The sequence below is a fragment of the Thamnophis sirtalis genome, unplaced genomic scaffold, assembly GCF_051295495.1.
Source record: "Thamnophis sirtalis isolate CommonGarterSnake01/CBP01778 unplaced genomic scaffold, rThaSir2_p1.2 scaffold_10, whole genome shotgun sequence".
NCBI lineage: Eukaryota > Metazoa > Chordata > Lepidosauria > Squamata > Natricidae > Thamnophis > Thamnophis sirtalis.
The window spans coordinates 51,806,231-51,825,161 of NW_028261390.1; the positions used below are offsets into that span (position 1 = coordinate 51,806,231).

The following is an 18,931-nucleotide window of genomic DNA, read 5'->3' on the forward strand; positions in this document are numbered from 1 at the left end:
GGCATCATGTTGCCTGGGCTGCATAGGATTCCATTCAAGAGTGATGTGCCATTTCTGGGAAGCCATCTGCTGCAGATGCCAACAGAAAGACCACATTGCTGAGGCATTCAGAGCATCACAGCCCACCCCATCCCAGCCAAGACCCATGGCTCCGCAGGGGAGACCAAACAACCCACAACCTGGCCAATAGCAGAATAGGCAGAGAGAGGAACAGTACCAAGCCCAGGGGGAGATCCATCACACCACTGTGGGCCATTCAGATGTCTACGAAGGGGAAATGTTCCATGCCATGGTGACCATTGAAGGGGGACCATGCAAGATGGAGCTGGACACAGGATCATATTTTATGATCATGTCTTGGCAAACCATTAAGAAATTGAACCCAACAGCCAGCAAGAAGCTCCTCAAACCACCAAATGTCCGGCTGAATGACTACCAGGAGAACCGGATCCAAGTCCTAGGAAGAATGGAGGTTGAGGTGGTGTTCCATGTATTCCAGGGTGATCTACTGCTCATCGTCAATGCCAGCCACCAACTGTCCCTACTGGGAGTGGAATTGTTCAAGCCCCTGGGGCTAGACATCACCGGCCTGCATCGAATCTCAACCCACGACTTTGATCAACTAATGGCAGAATTCGTGGACGTCTTTGATGGGGGCCTAGGTAAATATATGGTGAAACCCATTTCATTTAACCTAGATCTAACCCATCAGGCTCAAACCCCGAAGAGTCCCATTTGCTTTACGGTCCAAGATGGATGAGCAATTGGACAAACTAATTGCCCAAGGAATCCTTGTGCTGACTGACCATGTGGTATGGGAAACCCCAATAGTCACCCCTGTGAAGCCAGATGGTTCTGTCTGCCTCTGCGCGGATTACAAGTGTACACTGAATAAGGCCTTACAGCAAAGCGCGTACCCGGTGCCAGTTGTGCAACATCTGTTGCATTCCCTAGGAAACAGGAAAATATTCACCAAACTGGACCTGGTCCAGGGATACCAATAACTGCCTGTGGACAAAACCACCACGGAAGCACAGATGATTGTGACCCACAGGGGGGCTTTCAAATGCACTAGATTGCAGTTTGGAGTCAGTGTAGCCCCATGAGTGTTTCAGTGTTTAATGGAGCAGCTACTGCAAGGAATCCTGGGGGTGGTGCCATACATGACAACATATTCATCTTAGGGGACTCCATAGAGCAGCTGATGTAATGCGTGTGCAAGACTTTGGGGAGGTTCAAGGAGAAGGGACTTAAAGTGAACCCAAAGAAATGTAAAATCGGAGTGAGGCAGGTAGAGTTCCTGGGATACCTCATAGATGGGTATGGCATCAACCCCACTGACAGCAAAGTAAATGCTATTAGAAATGTCCCCACCCCAAGGAACAAGACAGAGCTCCAAGCCTTCTTAGGACTATTGAACTTTTATGGTATTTATTTTACAACAGAAGGCCACCGTTGCTGAACCGCTGCACAAGCTCCTGGTAAAGACAGTGCCCTGGACCTGGGGCATGGTACTGCTGATCGATGTTACCCAGACAGCCTGGTCCCCACCAGGGACATTGTTGAGCATGTGCAAAAGGACAAGGAGTTGCGAAAGGTTCTGAACTGGGTGCTGAGGGGGTGGCCACAGGAGAAGCTGAGTGAAGAGTTCCAGAGCTACCAGAGTAAACAGGCAGAACTATCAACTATCAAGGGTTGCTTGTTGTGGGGGGGGGGGAGAGTCATCATACCCCAGAAGCTGCAGAGGTGAGCCATGGAAGGGTCACCCGGGGATAGTACGGTTGAAGGCATTAGCCCAGAGCTACATCTGGTGGCCCAATATGGATAAGGACATCATGGAGTGGGTAGCCACTTGCAAACCCTGCCAGGAGACACCACCAGCCCCACCCTGGGCACCTGTGTGAGAGTGGGAAGCAGCCAAGGGACTGCGGTCACACATCCACATTGACTTTGCGGGACCAGTGGAAGGACAGATGTTCCTGATCATGGTGGATGCTTACTTCAAATGGCTGGAGGTCATTATCATGCAATCAACCACAGCAGAAGCCACCATCAGAGCTCTCCAGAAACTTTTTGTGACCCATGGCGTACCCGACACTCTGGTCTCTGACAATGGCCCACAACTGACCGCCAAGATGATGGAGGCACTCCTTGCAGAGCAAGGGATCCAGCATGTTCTCATTGCCTCATTCAATCCAGCGAGCAATGGACAGGCCGAGTGAATGGTCACCTGAATGGGACCAGAAAACTGGCAGAAAAAGGTCGACCAATTCCTTTTCACCCAACACATCACCCCCATGCGACCACCAACAAGAGCCCAGCAGAGCTGTTGATGGGGAGAAGATTGAGGTCCAGACTTGACTGGTACCACCTGGACTACCTTCCAGAGAACCCCCTGGATTCTGCTCGATCAACCCGGGAGTTCAACATAAATGACCAGGTATTCTCCCGCAACTACGCTGGGTACCCGACTTGGCTGGCAAGCCAAATTGTGGCCGTCACCAGGCCGAAGTCATACCGAATGGAGCTAGAGGACGGACAAATCTGGAGGAGGCACATTGACCAGCTCTGACACCACTTGGGGGATGCTGAACTGAGGAACCAGGGTGATTGGACCACACCCGCCAGCTCAGAACAATTCCAGGTCTCCGCCCCATGGAGCATGCTCAACCGCTAGCCAGGAAGCAGGCAGGCAGGAACCGGCCCCACCAAGCCAAGAGATCAAGGGACGATTGTCCAACCCTAGCCACGAAGACATAGCTGCGTCCAAAGCTGTCCCGTGAAGAAATGGCATCTCAGGAGCCGAAGGAACCAGGCCAGAGCTCAACTTGTGGGCCAAAGAGCTCCAGAAGGTTCCTTTCCAGGCAGCCGGAGGAACAGCAGGCCAAGCTCTGAGGGACAAGTGATTTGCGCAGGTCAACTAGGAGACCGGTTCGCCCCACCTACCTGAAAGACTATGTCACCTACGTAGGCTGGGGATTGGACATTGTTCATTCTAGGAGGGGAGGGGTGTTACGTACAGACAGACGTTGTTAAATTTACATGTTTTCACATGCTCACCGGGGATTGGCTGCCCAAACCCCGGGAAGTTTAAACAACTGCCATTGGCTGGCTGGGCTGCTGGAGCTCCTTAATTTACATGTTTTCACATGCTCACCGGGGATTGGCTGCCCAAATCCTGGGAAGTTTAAACAACTGTCATTGGCTGGCTGGTCTGCAGGAGCTCCTTAAAAGGCAAGCTCCGGCAGCCCAGCCGGCAGAGCCCAGTCACTTACTCATGAAATAAAAAGTGCTGAAACTCACTCGCGCCTCTTCCCTGCTGCTGCTCGCCAATCTAACAAAATCACTTCTGCATTTTATCAAAAAACCTATGTTCATAGATCAAAGAAAGTGACTGGCAATTTAGCATGATGGTCTGCTCAGGTCAGATAATACTTAATATGCTACTGAGCAAAAGGTAAGAGTACTAATGGGGTTTATGACAGGTTTCTGGACATCTAAGTATTCTGCTGACAAATAAAACATGTATAGGGTTTTTTTCCTGCAAAAACAGTGGGATTCCAGTGGGAACATGGAACATAAAAATAAACATGAAAAAGTTACAGTGTAGATGAAATGAATCAACTATAAATTGATCTAAAACATCAACAGAATTAAAGTGGACTAGAATTGAATATATTTAGTCAGAAAAGCATACTGTTTACTACCATGGACATGAAAAACAAAGAAGAAATGTTTTATTCTCCAATTATGTTTTCATTCTTAATACAATAAACCAATCTATCTATAAATGTGAAGGCAGACAAAGGAAATAATTTATAAGCAATTAAATTTCATTTATTCAGTTTGAATGTTTGGCTGGGTGGAATGAAAGTATTTAAAATGAAACATATACTAATTTATAGAAATATTTCAGTTGCCTGTAATCTCAAATATGGAATATATCTAAGAATAGCATCATATTGAAGTATGATTAGAACAAAGAGTTTAAACAATAGCCACAGCATCTCACAAGTGAAGATTTAATCTTCATCCAATTTATATGAGCAAGCTTATTTTTAAGCAATGCAGGTAATGTATGTTGATATATGCCATATCTTGAATCCCATCTTGGGCTCACAGTTGTGAACTGGTAGCAAAGGTAAGTTGATTTACCTTTGCCTAGATGGACAGGCAGGTAATGGCCAACCAACCAGATATTTTGGCAGTAGATAAGGAACAGAAGACAGCAGTGGTGATAAATATAGCAGTGCCAAGTGATAGAAACATAAGGAGGAAGGAATATGAGAAGCTAGAGAAATAGCAGGATTTGAAGGATGAACTAGAGACATGATGGAAAGTAAAAGCCAATGTGCTCCGTATTGGCAGCATTTGGGGCTGTGACTCCTAAGCTGGGGAATGGCTTCACAGATCCCAGGAACAATGACAAAGATCTCTGTGCAGAAGAATGCAGTGTTACTTCCATGGCATCCTCAAAACTTTTACACCTCTCAGAATTTCCTTCCAGCATGGGGGAGATGAGGAGAGTGAAAAGCTGAGTTGTATGGATTGTGTCTAAAATGTGCTCAGATGAATGCCGGACTTTCTGTTTCATAGTCAGCAACTCGTCCTACATAGCTGTGTTAGGCTTCTATTGCTACAAGAAACAGTTCATATACTGGGACTCTTTCACCTAACATCTGAGATCATTACCTCATTGTAATGGCTCCTCTCGTAACTTGAGAAAGTAAAGACTCTTGAAACGGATTATTTCAAACCTTTAATCAGTCAGGATGGAAACTATTAGAAGCAAAACAGCATCTGAAATCCTTTAGGCCATGCAAATGGGATTAAACTGATAATGACCCTTCCCCTTTGTCCGAATGCAGATTCTGACCAATACACAAGTGTGAAGATGCTTCCTTAACTCTTCAGCCCTGGGAGTCAATAAAGCACATGTTCCCATGGCTATTTCTAGTTAGAAATCAAAGTTATATATCCCACATAGCTATCATAAACTTCCCTCCAAAGATATTGGGACCTTCAGTCTCCCGGTGACAGGAAACCAGTTGTAAAGTTGTAAAACTCAGTTGTTTCAGATGTAGCTAATGATTTAACTCCGAGGCTCCCCTCCTCCCAATTGAATGGCAGTATCATTTTTAGGGATCTTACATGCTGCCATTCTTTAGAAAAAGGAGAGATTCACCTGTGAAAAAATAGGAAAAAAATTGCATCATAGTATTTTAACAAGATTTGTCAGGGTATTGAGAGTGAATTTTTTTCAAAAGGGCAGGGGCTCTAACGTGATGTTTCTCTACCCATTCATTTTGGGCTGAAGGTAAATGCTTCCAAGCAACTAAGTATTGGGTTTTCCCCCTGTGGGTCCTAGAGTCCAGGATTTCCTTAATTTCAAAATGTTGTTCACCTTCTATCATGATAGGACACGAGGTGTAGGTGCCTGTGGTCTGAGTTGTGAGATTACTTCTCGTTTGAGTAAACTAATGTGAAACACTGGATGGACTTTCCTGAGTGTCTTTGGCAGGAGTAATTCTACTGTTACTGGGTTGATAACTTTGGTGATCGGGAAAGGTCCAATGAAATGTGGCCCTAATTTCTTTGATGGTTGCAACGACTTCAGGAATTTTGTCGATAGGTATACTCTATCTCCAGCATGGAAGGGTTTGAGATCTACTCTTTTATTGTCAGCTTGAGTTTTAAAAGCCTCCCTAGCTTCCTGTAACACTAATCTAACCACTGGCCATGTGTTTCGTAGTTATCTGTTGTGGTTGGCCACCAGGTGGCAGCAGAGCATTGGATCAAAGGGAATGTTCCTGAAAGCATTTGGGAGTTGTATCAGGATGCATGCAGGCTTAGGTCTACTCAGCGTAAAGGACAAAAGAGGAACTACAGGAGATGATTGCGAGCAGCTGTTGCTCATTGGGATCCTCGCTGAGTATAAAGAGACTGCTGGTGCCACGCCCTGGTGGCAGAAGTCAAGGTTCCGTTCCTGTTCCAGTGACTGTTCTTGTTCGCATTCACAAACCGAGAGAAGCCAACTTGGATAAGTGGTTTTGAGATAAGAGAAGCCGGGTTTACATTTTGTTATGAGTTATAGGACTTTTGCCAGAGCTATTATCTTTGTTTATTTTGGGCTCGCAGCCAGCAAGAGCCAGGACTGATTAAAAGAAACCTTTTGAGTTACGTGGCTTTTGGCTTTCATTCCTGGATGGAGAAGGGGGGTCAGAACAGTTATCTATCCATTCTTTTAGTGAGGGGATGGTGGATTCCCCTGTAGGTAGTTCAGGCATAGGGTTGAAATCCTGGCCTGTTGCTGTTCTAAAAGGGGTGAACCCAGTGCTTGAGTGCACAGCGTTATTGAAGGCCACTTCTGCAAAAGGTAAAAGATCAACCCAGTTGTCCTGTTGAAAATTAAAAGAACATCTTAGGTATTGTTCTAGAACCATGTTCCAATTTTCAGTTTGATCATTGGTGCACGGATGGTGACTGGAGCTCAGTCCTTGGGTGGTGCCCAGTAAGTTTAAGAATGCCCCCCAAAATTTTGAGGTGAATTGGACTCCTCTGTCGGATATGATTCTCTGCGGGGCTCCATGAAGGCGATAAATGTGTATCAGGAATAACTTGGCTAGAGATTTGGCAGTTGGGATCTTTTGGCACGGTATAAAATGTGTCCATTTTGAAAACAAGTCTGTTACGACCCAAATGACAGTATTCCCTGCGCTTTCTGGTAGTTCGACAATAAAATCCATAGCTATCTCCTTCCAGGGTGCTGAGGGCTCGGCTACCTTCTGTAACAGTCCTGGCATTTTGCCTTAGCATCTTTTGGTTGCCACACAAATTGGACAGCTGGCTACATAGCTCTCTATGTCCCTTTTTAGTGATGGCCATCAAAATTGCCTTTTAATTAGATGTAAAGTTTTTACAAAACCAAAGTGTCCTGCTATTATGGAGTCTGGCACCTTTCCATTAAGTACAGTCTTTGGCTGGCTGGAAACATACAACTTCCCTCCCACCCAAGCTAGGTTATCTTTCATCAGGTAGCTGTCTTTGTGGCTCAAAAACCATTCATCAGGATTGGCTTCCGGGGGAGGAGCCTGCCGTCGCCGGTGGCTCAACGGAGCTGCCCTCAGAGTTCTGGTCTGTATATCTAAAAGATCTATAGATATCTCTCCTTTCAGGCAAGAAAAAAGCAGGGAGGAACTCAGTCATTAGAATCCTCTTTGTAGTTCACAGCTTTTTGTTTTTCGCTGTGAACGGAGAAGAGGTTCAACAAAAGCTGAGGTTTTTTTTACTCCAGCCAGATCTTCTCAGCTGTTTTTTTTCAGCTCAAGGCAGGTCGCCCCCCCCCCCCCCAGGACAAAACTAAGCTATTTAAATTCAATCCGAGCAGCGACCATTCCCGAGAACTCTTTTTTTAATTATTATTCAAAATACCAGCTTCAATTTTATAAAAAACTTCTTTGTCTAACTGCTTTTCAAAATGGCGATTTTATAGCTTCCGCATTTGATATATGATATATTTAATTAGCCCTGTTTTCCTGAAGACTTCTCTTTACTAATTGCCAAAAGTTTATTGAAAGTATTTTATCTTAAATCAAGGTGAGCAGAGACTTTGTTTGTTTCCTTTTTATAATGGCTCCGAAGTCAAAGCAATCTAAACGTTTTTTCAACAATACATCCCAAGCAATTGCTATAAAGCCGCAGCTCTTGCCTTCTACGCCCTCTACTGGAGATTTGTTAACGAAAGAATTTCTTTTTGAAACCCTTAAAGAATTTAGTGAGGAAATGAAGCAACTTATTTCGGACTTATGTGACAAACTTGATGCCAAGATTGCTCAAACAAAGGAGGATATGATCGGGGTTATAACTGTAATGACAGATTATATTGCTGGAATGGAGGATAAACTGGAACTTTTGGAAGAAGCTAATTCTAACCTGACATCTAAAATTGAAATGTTACAACAGGAAGTTGAAAATGCACAAAAACAACTTGTCATGACAAATTATAAGAAGACTGCATTTGCAATAAGAGTTAGGGGATTGCGTGAAAACGAACAGGAGAATTTGAAACAGACTTTTTTTGAGGCTTTTAGTCGTTCGGTGGGAAGTCCGGGACTCAACTTTGATTGGCAGATCCAAAAAATTTACCACCATAATTCGTGCGTAGCAAAACAGAGACAGCTTCCAAGAGATATAATTATATATTTTGCTACAAGAGAATCCAGAAATGCGATAATACAAGAGTTTTATAATAACAGGCTGCGAATTGATGGACAGGACCTGATTGTCTTCAAAGAAATACCACCCCAAATGTTAAGAGCCAGGAGAGACTATGCTTTTCTAACTAAAGAACTCAGAAATTCTCAGATACAGTATAGATGGGAAGTGCCATTTGGTATTACAGTTACATTTGATGACCAAAAACATCGCCTCAACTCTGTTTGGGAAGCCCGAGATTTTTATTACAAGATCCTGAAGGCGGGACTTCCTGAATCTCCCGGACTTGGAGAAAGACAAGGGGAAGTAGAAGAGAAACAACAAAACACACAACTACAAGGCGGGAGGTATCGCTTTCCCCCTCCGGAAGGGCAGAAGAGCAGAGAACAAGGATTTAGTTATGCTTCCAAAACATTTGCTTAATTTTTAATTTGAATAATACTTTCTGATTTCTGTCTTGTATAAAATGGTATAGTTGCATACCGATGAAGAGACATTAAGGCTGAAAGAAGTGATGTTGATTTCCTTGGAAAATATATTGTATGGGACTTAAAAAAGACTTGATGGATAAAAACCATTCATCGGTGGTTAAAGCTTGTTTAAAAGTTTGGGTGGTGTCATTGTCCTCCAGAGTGTCTCGTTTTCCCTGGGATCTGGTGGTTACTCTAGCAGCTTGTTGATTGTCTTGTATCATGGGTTTGATTATGTTTGGCTTCATACTATTGTATTGGGGTTTCCTGGATAGTGCATCTGTCAGAAAATTCCCACCCCTGGGAGGTATCTGAGCGTAAATTCAAACCTTTTAAAGTACTGAGCCTATCATACTTGTTTTGGTGAGTTTCCTTGGGGGTCTTTAGGGTTTCTAAATTTTTATGATCCGTCCAGACTTCAAAAGGGATCTTACTGCCCTCTAGGAAATGTCTCCAGGTTAAAAGAGCCCATCAAACTGCATAAGCTTCTTTCTCCCAAATGGCTCACCTTTGCTCAGATTCATTCAATTTTTTGGATGTGTAAGCGCATGGTTGTAATTGGTCTTCCTCATTTTTCTGAAGTAAGATGGCTCCTATCACCACATTGCTAGCATCTGCTTGTATGACGAATGGTTTCTCTGTGTCAGGGTGCTTTAGGATTGGTTCTGCCAAAAACAGCCTTTTAAGTTTTTCAAATGCCGCATGGCATTCCATTTTCTAGTTCAAAGGCTGCTTCGGTTTCAGGATTCCCTCCCCCTTAGTTTTTAAGAGTTTGGTGATGGGGAGAGCAATTTGGGCGAAAGCGGGGATAAACTGTTAGTAAAAGTTTGCAAATCCCAGGAAGCTTTGCAACTATTTGCATGTTCTGGGTAGTTCCCAGTCAAGTACCGATTGCACTTTCGAAAGATCCATTTCTATGCCCTGGTGTGAAATGTGGTATCCTAAGTAATCAATTTTTTCTTGGTGGAATTCACATTTGGAAAGTTTAGCATAAAGTTTTGCAGAGCGAAGTTTGTTCAGAACCATCCTGACTAGTTTTACATGTTCTCCCTTGGTCTCAGAATATAATAAAATGTCATCAATATAGACTATGCAGCCCTTATATAGATGCTCCCGCAACACTTCATTTATTAATTGCACAAATACTGCAGGGGCCCCTTATAGCCCAAATGGTAGCACTTTGAATTGATAGCATCCAAGAGGGGTAAAAGTGACTCCCCTGGTGTTCCCTTTCCAGCCATCTTTCATCCCGATTCTGATTGACCAACTGGGCTTTTTTGGGTCCTCCAAGATCACTCTGTTCTCTCCGCCAGGATACAAGGAGCGGGTCTCTGCTTGTGGAGGGGTTTCCATCTCCCTCCAGCAGTCAGTTTTCCCTTGTTCACTGTTATGCTCAGACATGGTTTGCTGGATCTCCTCAGTAGAGTAAAAATGTTTCTCTCCTGGTTGGCCACTTTGCAGAGAGATGCTGCTTTATGTAATGGCTCCTCTCCTAACTTGAGACAGTAAAGACTCTTGAAATGGTTTAGTTCAAAAGGAACCTTTAATCAGTCAGGATGGAAACCATTAGAAGCAAAGCAGCATCTGAAAACCTTTAGGCCATGCAAATGGGATTAAGTTTATAATGACCCCTCTCCTTTGTCCGAATGCAGATTATGACCAATACACAAGTGTGTAGATGCGTCCTTAACTCTTTTGCCCTGGGAGTCAATAAAGCACACGTTCCCATGGCTATCTCTAGTTATACATTAAAGTTATATATCCCACATGGCTATCATAAACACCCCTCCAGAGATATTTGGACCTTCAGTCTCCCGGTGACAGGAAACCAATTGTAAAGTAAAACTCAGTTGTTTCAGATGTAGCTAATGATTTTTTCAGATGTAGCTAATGATGAATCCCAGTCCTCCGGGATTGGGCGGCCTATAAATCGATTAAATAAACAAACAAACAAACAAACAAACAAACAAATAACTCCAAGGCTCCCCTCCTCCCAACTGAATGGTAGTATCACGTTTAGGGATCTGACACTCATTCTGTCAAATGAAAGAACAGGCCATGGTTAAATAATTTATCTAATGTGGAGTTCAACTGAAAACTGAAGGAACCAATGCTAAAACCGAAGCTAAATATAATTGCTGCTGGGGATTTTTCCCTATCCCTCCCATTAAATAAGTTTCACTTTCATAGTTGCTGCAGCTGTTGCTTCACTAGACTTAGATTAAAGGATTTCTTTTTCCTGAGGACATTTTGAAAGTAAACGAATTATCCAGCTCCACTTCATAACTACTATTTGCAGTCCTTGTTCTGTTATCTCTTCAGTAGCAAAGTCAGGTATCAAAGACGTGAAATAAGTTTTGAAAGAAATAGACAATGGAAAAATCTAATGTGGTTTAAATAACACTTCTGGTTAGAACAGTTCTTCTACTGTACTAGGGTTGGTTCCTGGGTTTGTTTAGAAGCAACTTCCCTGGATTTTAGTTATCAACTCTGCTTCAAATATATAAATAAAGCTAGAAGTCTCCAAACAGTAAGACTGATAGAGAAAGAGACAGAGCAAATAAAGAACATTTCTGTTTGTTCAGTTGCTTTGTCTCAATAATATAAAAAAAAACATGTTCTGGAATTGCACAAGGGCTCATAAAGAGGCTTAAGGCTTAATGATCTTCTGTGAATGCCTTTTCCTAAATGACTTGTTGCTTTACATTTGGCTGCCTTTTGTTACTATTTTATAGAAACAAGAGACATTTCTATGCTATTAGACTTAAATATTGGTGCCAAAGAAGGCATGGGGTACTAAAGATAAGAAATATGCATCGTCCACCTCTTCTACATCATTGTAATGCAGGACTATTGAAACCATACAATAATTCTACTGAGCCCTGCTTGGAATAGTAGGCTTATAATAGCTGGACTTTTGAGACCATTCAGAAAGGCAAACTAAAAGTAGGTTTTGGCATGCTTTATAGCAGGGATCACCAACCTTTTGGACCTCAGGGACCGCTAAATTCATAATTTTAAATCCCGTGGACCACTGATATGATTTTTAAAAAAGATAAATAATATTTAGTGCAATATAAAAAATGCAAATAATTTTTCTTCGGACCACCCAAATTTCCTCATGCACCACCAGTTGGTGACCGCTACTTTATAGTGTGTGTCTCTTGGCCACATTGGAGCCTGGTTTGCAGGAGGAATTGGAACTGGGACCATCCTACAGGGATGCCCCCTTGTAATATTTGGAGAGGACAGAGGCTGAGGATGATGCTATTCCATCCCCCTCAGGAATTGGGGCTTGGATGGAAAGCTGCCTGCCCTCACAGATCCAGGGGAGAATCAGCTGTAGACAGACAGTGATAAGAGACACCAGATCCCCTCTGATGAGGAACAGCTTCCTCCCCCTCTCGATCCAAGGGCGCAGAAAGTAGAGTGGAGGCAAGCTCAAATGAGGGCTGCAAGACCCCGCCCCTCCTCAAAAGGAACACCTGGTGTGGGTTGACTTAAGAAGAAACTGAAGGGGGGAGTTTGTCTTTGTCAGGAACAATTGTTTGTTTTGGCTTACACTCCCCCAGCTTTGACATGTGCTCTTGCCTGTGCTTTGCAGACTGTCTTTTGCCTTATGGACTTGCTTTGTCTTATGAACCTGGACTCCCGGACCTTGCCCTGTGAGCTTACACCTTTTGACTTTCTTTGTTGTTTACTATGTTTTGTTTGGGGGACTGAGGGTAGGGTGTAGCCTCTACAGGCCATTGTAGTGTTGGAAGAAATGTCCTTCTGGGTTCAGCTCCAAGTGGGGAAAAAGACACTGGAGGCATGGAGGCTGCTTGGAAAGATGGTTTTAATGATGGACAGGACCACATGGCTTGAGGTCCTGGGGAAAAAGGTGATCACATGCTTCCAGGTGTTTGGGTGAAGAAGAAGAAGGGTTGAGGGAGGGGCTTTCCGGGCTTTTTATAATCTGTTCGGCCCCACCTATCTGCCTCCTGCTCCTGTGCAAGAAATGTATTCTGATTGGTTGTCAGATTCACATGGGGCCATGCAAGGGAACTCTCTAGGCTGTGTTTTGAAACCAGGTTTGGTTGAGTTCTCAGATGCCATGTGGTCAGTTGGGTAAAAGGTCAATATTATCATGCCTTAATCCCATCCTCCTGGAGCTTTATTATGTAAAGGGACTAGCTCAGGCTTTAATGGCTCATGGACAAAGTGGGTGGGGGCAGGAAGATGCAGGAATTTACTTTGTGTTTAAAATGTGTTTCTCCCTTTTTCACATCCAGGGAAATATAATATTCTGCCTTTTCAATATTTCCTAGGATATTTCATTTTTCTGGGAGAGGGCTGAATGATAACTTCCTACAGTAGGGCTGGATGTTGTAGGAATTTAATCAAAGCAAAAAACCGACTCTATCGTCATTCTCTGCCTAGGCAACCTAGGTCATAACAGTTTGCCATAGGAGTGATGCTGTGCAGATGATTCTAGGAATCAAGTTGTTTCTGCCTAAAGAGGCTAGATTAGACAAGAGCAGGCAAAGGATAGGTTGGACATCAAAAACAAAAAGAAAATTGATTGCAGTGAAAGTGAAAGCAAGAACTGGCAATGGTTTAGAAAGTTTGAAAAGTCATTGTTCCCAGAAAGTGGAACATAAAAAGAGAAGTGTTTGACTCAACCAAAGACCAGAACTATTAAGGGTATTATATAAAAAGGAATGAATGAATGAATGAATGAATGAATGAATGAAGGAAGGAAGGAAGGAAGGAAGGAAGGAAGGAAGGAGAAAGCTTTTTTGCCAATAAAAAAATTACAAATCTCTGGTCTAAATATGTGGAATGAACAACAACTTCATCTTCTTTTGCATGTGACATAATAAAAGCTTCCTCATTTTCTTAGGCCACAGGTTATTATGGGACAGCTAGTAGATTCTACACTTAAAATATTCCATGGCAAGGTGATAACCCATATGCAGGATCAGGCTGCAATATGGGTATGAGATGAAAAGGGTCTTGACCAATTGGAAGTACATCAAAATAAATTCATATAAAATATTTTGGGGAGTCCCCAGGGTGTTTCTTATCTAATGATGGAGACAGGCCTACCTTCCATTGCCAGTGAAGTAAATCTTGCATTGTTGGGTCACCATAAGAAACTAGAAAGCCTTCAAAAATCTTCAGAAAGTTTGTTTTTTTCCATTGTATAGTTGGGAATCAATGGACCAATCCCTCCCTCCCTCCCTCCCTCCCTCCCTCCCTCCGTGTGTGTGTGTTTGTGTGTGTGCATGCGTGCGCCCTCATGTGTGTGTGTGTTCTACAAATGTGTTCCGTACTACATTTATGAAATTTAATGAACTGAAGAAAATATTTTGTACAGGATTTTTGAAAGGAATGCCAATAGAAGTACTATTGTGGTACAGTCATCTGTATTTTTATCTTGGTTTTATAATTATAAAAAACATCTCAGCGTTATAAAGAAATAATTTTCTTTCAGTATCTAGTTAATATTACAAGTTGTCCCCTGAGAAAGTATTAGGCACCCCACCCCATTTAGGCTTATTCTGTACTAGGGCAGTTTTAGGCTATCCTCATGTGGAGTGTGTTATAGAATCTAAACATATGGTGAGTTTATTTCATGCACAAAGATGAAAAAACTGGAAATACCTACAACAGAAGAGTGGAATTGTAAAGATTACGGATTTGGTCAGAAATAAGACAATGTGTACTTTTATCTGAGATTGAAAACTTTTTGCTAAAAATGAAAAAAAGCTGAACTGATGATTTATGGATTTTCTGACCGAAAAAGGTTGAATATGCAAAGGAGAAAAAATAGGATGTAATTTTATTGAGGGGAAAAAATTAGGATAAGATTGTTTGTACCTCCTGAAAAGATTTGAAATAGTTTCTTTATTTATCTTTTTCCCCCAGGTTGAATTTATTTCTATATTGTATTTTCTTATTTTACATTTTTCTTTTTTCTTTTTCTTACTCTTATGATATATTATTTCACATTTCTCTTTTATTTCTGTGAAAGCTTTTCAATAAAAATTAAATGTAAACATGAGGTATTAATGTATGATGTATTAGACTCGATCCATTAAAAAGCATAGCTGATATTCAGATTAAAGCTGACAACAGGCACTCCTAGTCACAGAACTGCTTACACTTGCCCAGAAAATAAAAAAGGCAATTGATATAATGGAGATCATATTTAAAGGCTAGACAATTAGCAATTACCAGTTTTCCTCCTAGTAAATGTGTACTTTTGTGACTGGCCATTCCTATTATGGCAGCTATTTTGTGTCAGGGCCCATAAATTAATATTTCTAAAATGTCTCTTAAAGGAGATGTTTTATACTTAATTCTTCAAGATAAGATTGGAAGTTGGGAATGTGATATTTGACTATAACTTAAAATAAAGCAAAAATGTATTGTAGACTTTTTAAAGTCAGGGAGTTATTAAAGTCCAGGAACTTACCCTTGCTAAACTGGTACCAGATGGGACTTTATATGGAACATATTTCCTATAGATGTGCCCAACTCTAGAACATGGAACGTCAAACATGCCACCTCCACACATCCAGACCTGTGAGAGAAATGGGGGTTCAAATGTGATCACAAGAATTAAACAGCCACTGAGAATACAAGCAGATACAATATTTAAAGTTTTTGAGATTTATCCTGGTTGCAGTCATTTGTTTCTTTGGGAATAGGAAAAAAAGAAGTATTATATGTAGCAAAATTGAACTAGCATCTATATGCGTATGATAATGTCCTTACCGAACTAAAATTCACTTTTCATAATTTGCTGCAAGTTGGTGCAGGAGGTTTCCAGGCCCAAAATGGGGCACGGGGGGGGGGGAGTGTGTGCTGTCCCCCTTGCCCCATTTTGGCTTCCAAGTTGGTGTAGGAGACCTTCCAGGCCCAAAATGGGCACGGGGGGGGGATGTGAGGGGGCAAAGGTATATGCATGTGGGTGAGGGAGCACTGGGGAGGGTCATGAGCATATGTGCGGGGCAGGGGTGGGTTCCTGCCAGTTCTAACCTCTTCTATAGAAGTGGTTCCACAAATCTACAGTGCCATTTAGAACCGGTTCCAGCTCCCTCCCCCGCCTGTCCGCATATCATCAAGATGAAGAGCGAGAGGAGGAATTCTGGGAGTTGAAATCCACAAATCTTAAAGCTGTCAAGTTTGAAAACCCCTGGTTTTTTTTTTCTAAAGTGTTAGGGATGCAAGGGTCTTGTAACTTGACAGCTTTAAGACTTGCGTGCTTCAAATGCCAGAGTTTCTGAGCCAACATTTTGGTTGCTAGCAAGAGCGTTGTTAAGTGAGTTTCACCACATTTTACAAGTTGGCCATGCCCACCCAGTCACATGGCTGGCAAGCCACTCCCACCCGGTCACATTGCCGGCAAGCCACTGCCAAAAAGGAGGTCACAAGTACAGAAGAGGTTCTAAAATTTTTTGAAACCCACCACTGGTGTGGGGGGTGGGGTGCATTGTAGAGGGAGGGACACATGGGGGTGCATACATACAATGCATTATGGGTGCAGGGGTATGCACACACTTTTGGCACCTAACGACAAAAAGATTAGCCATCACTGATCTAATATCTATTTTCCATTATATTGGGAGATTAATCTATCTTCTTAGGCTTTTTTTTTACACAGAACACTTCTTTTCTTCCTCCCTATTTCCCTCAAGATGTACCTTGAAACTATTAAAAATATGGTCTATCATTTACACACACACACACACACACACACACACACACACACACACACACATATTCAGGGATATTTTTATTCCTTTGCTGAATATGAATACATATGAATATATTCATGGGAAAACCAAAGCCAACAGCTTTTACTAAGCAAATAGTAATCAGCTTAGACTTGAATTTACAAATAGTCTAATAAGTGTTCTACATGTTCTTGTTAGCACTGATGTATGTCATATTCATTCTCTGAGCTTGTGGGTTGGTTTCATTACCAGGCTATGGGTAAACTCTTCAACGGAGTTTAGAGTCTGTCAGTGTTAGTGTTCTTCTGTTTATAAGGACTTCAGGTGTGGGGGTGAAGTGAGGGTCTTGTAATGGATCTTGTGATGGGTAATGTGTGAGTCATAATGACAGCCTTGTGATGGGTTTTGTGATAGGAAAGTTATAGGTGAGGATCACTGGGAGATGAAATGCTGGCTGGGGAAGTGGCTTGTGTGGATTGGTCAAAGGTTGATGCTGTTTCTGGTTAGCTGTGCAGCTGATTTGGATTCCGAAGGGATTTGTAGGCTGGTTGTAGGTCAAGGTGCCTGTTAGTAGAATTGCTTGTCAACGTTGAGGAATGGAAGACTGTTGTCTGTTTCTTTGTCACATATGAATTTGATCCCATATTACTGAGTAGGCGGTGTATTTCTTTAATGACAGAGATGTCATCAACACAGTGTGTTCAGAATTCGGTTGGATGATGGGTAGAGCTATGCATTTGAGTCATTGTATAACTCCTTCATATTAGGCCTGGTATGGGTGATCCCATTGGGGAACCTTGTACTTGCTTATAGATTTTTCCCATTGAACTTAAAGTATGTGTTATAGGCATAGATAGTTTCATCATGGTTTCTTTGGACACAGAGTATTTTGTGATGGCATCATCTTTGTGGGTGTGGTGTTTAGTAAGTAGATGGTGTATGGTTTCCTTAGCCAGGTTGATGTCAATCAAGGTGAAGACAGGTGATGTCAAAGGAGACCATGATTTCTTTCTTGCTGATCTTGGTGTGCTTGATGCATTGGAGAAATTGTTCTGGGGAATTTATTGAGTGGGTTGACTCATTGGCCATGTGTCTGAGTTTCCTCTGCAGGGTTTTTGCTAGTTTGTACATCAGTGTTCCAGGTAGAGACATAATTGGGTGTACGGAGATCCTATTCTTATGTATTTAGGAGAGTCCATATAACCTGGGTGTGGAGGACTCTTGTGGTTACTTGTGCTTTGTCCCTAGTGGGGTTAGCTATTTTTCTTTTTCCATTTTTCTTAGAGTATCTTTTTTATATATTGTCTTTTTATACAATTAATGGGTTTTTTTCTTAAATCATTGTTATATGCTACCAAGTCATGTTTTTGTAAGATGGGTAGCTGTATAAATATGATGCATAATACATCAATATATATTTCATTTCAGTCTTATTCAGACTATTATCTGAACAGTCAAGAGCAAAAACTGCATAGTAGCAGCATTGGTGAACATAAGAGCCTACACACCCAACCACTCCCATAACTCTAAACCAGAGACATCTGATTTGAATGCATTAAAGATTAAAGACTTGGAACAATATAGACATTTTAGAATTTAGAATTTTATTAGTATTTGTAGGCCGCCCTTTTCCCTGAGGGGACTCAGGGCGGCTCACACAAAACCGGGAAGGGGGAATACAGACATTAAGACAGAAACATATAATAAAATAGTAAGCAACATACATTCATCATTCGGGAGGGGTAACTATCCTTATCCCCAGGCCTGACGGGCGAGCCAGTTCTTCAAGGCTATGCGGAAGGCTTGGACGGTGGAGAGGGTACGAATCTCCACGGGGAGCTCGTTCCAAAGGGTCGGGGCTACTGCTGAGAAGGCCCTCCTCCTTGTAGTTGCCAGCCGACACTGGCTGGCCGATGGGATACGGAGGAGGCCTAATCTATGGGATCTTATCGGTCGCAGGGATGTAATTGGCAGAAGGCGGTCTCTCAAGTATCCAGATCCACCGCCATGTAGGGCTTTATGGGTGATTAATAACACCTTGAAGCGCATCCGGAGATCGACAGGTAGCCAGCGCAGCTCGCGGAGGATAGGTGTTATGCGGGTGAATCGGGGTGCACCCGCAATCACTCGCGCGGCTGCGTTCTGCACTAGCTGAAGTCGCCGGATGCTCCTCAAGGGCAGCCCCATGTAGAGCACATTGCAGTATTCCAGCCTAGAGGTCACAAGGGCCCGAGTGACTGTTGTGAGCGCCTCCCGATTCAGGTAGGGTCGCAACTGGCGCACCAGGCGAACCTGGGCGAATGCCCCCCTGGTCACAGCCGTTAAGTGGTGGTCAAATGACAGCTGTGGATCCAGGAGGACTCCCAAGTTGCGTACCCTCTCTGAGGGGTATAAAATTTGACCCCCCAGCCTGAGTGGTGGAATATTAGCCAAATCTTTGGGAGGAAAACACAACAGCCACTCGGTCTTTTCTGGGTTGAGCACAAGCTTGTTAACCCTCATCCAGTCCATAACGGCCTC

At 42.7% G+C, this 18,931-nt stretch overlaps 1 protein-coding gene across 4 annotated transcripts in view; it reads right to left on the reverse strand.

The window, feature by feature from the left end:
* The window catches only part of GALNTL6 (polypeptide N-acetylgalactosaminyltransferase like 6), a 576,396-nt gene that overhangs the window by 68,784 nt on the left and 488,681 nt on the right, over nt 1–18,931 (reverse strand). For all 4 annotated transcript variants that reach the window (XM_014068575.2, XM_087724585.1, XM_087724584.1 and 1 more), the window contains one exon: nt 15,148–15,255. In XM_014068575.2, coding sequence (XP_013924050.2) covers nt 15,148–15,255 — 108 coding nt within the window. The remainder of the gene's footprint in view (nt 1–15,147; nt 15,256–18,931) is intronic.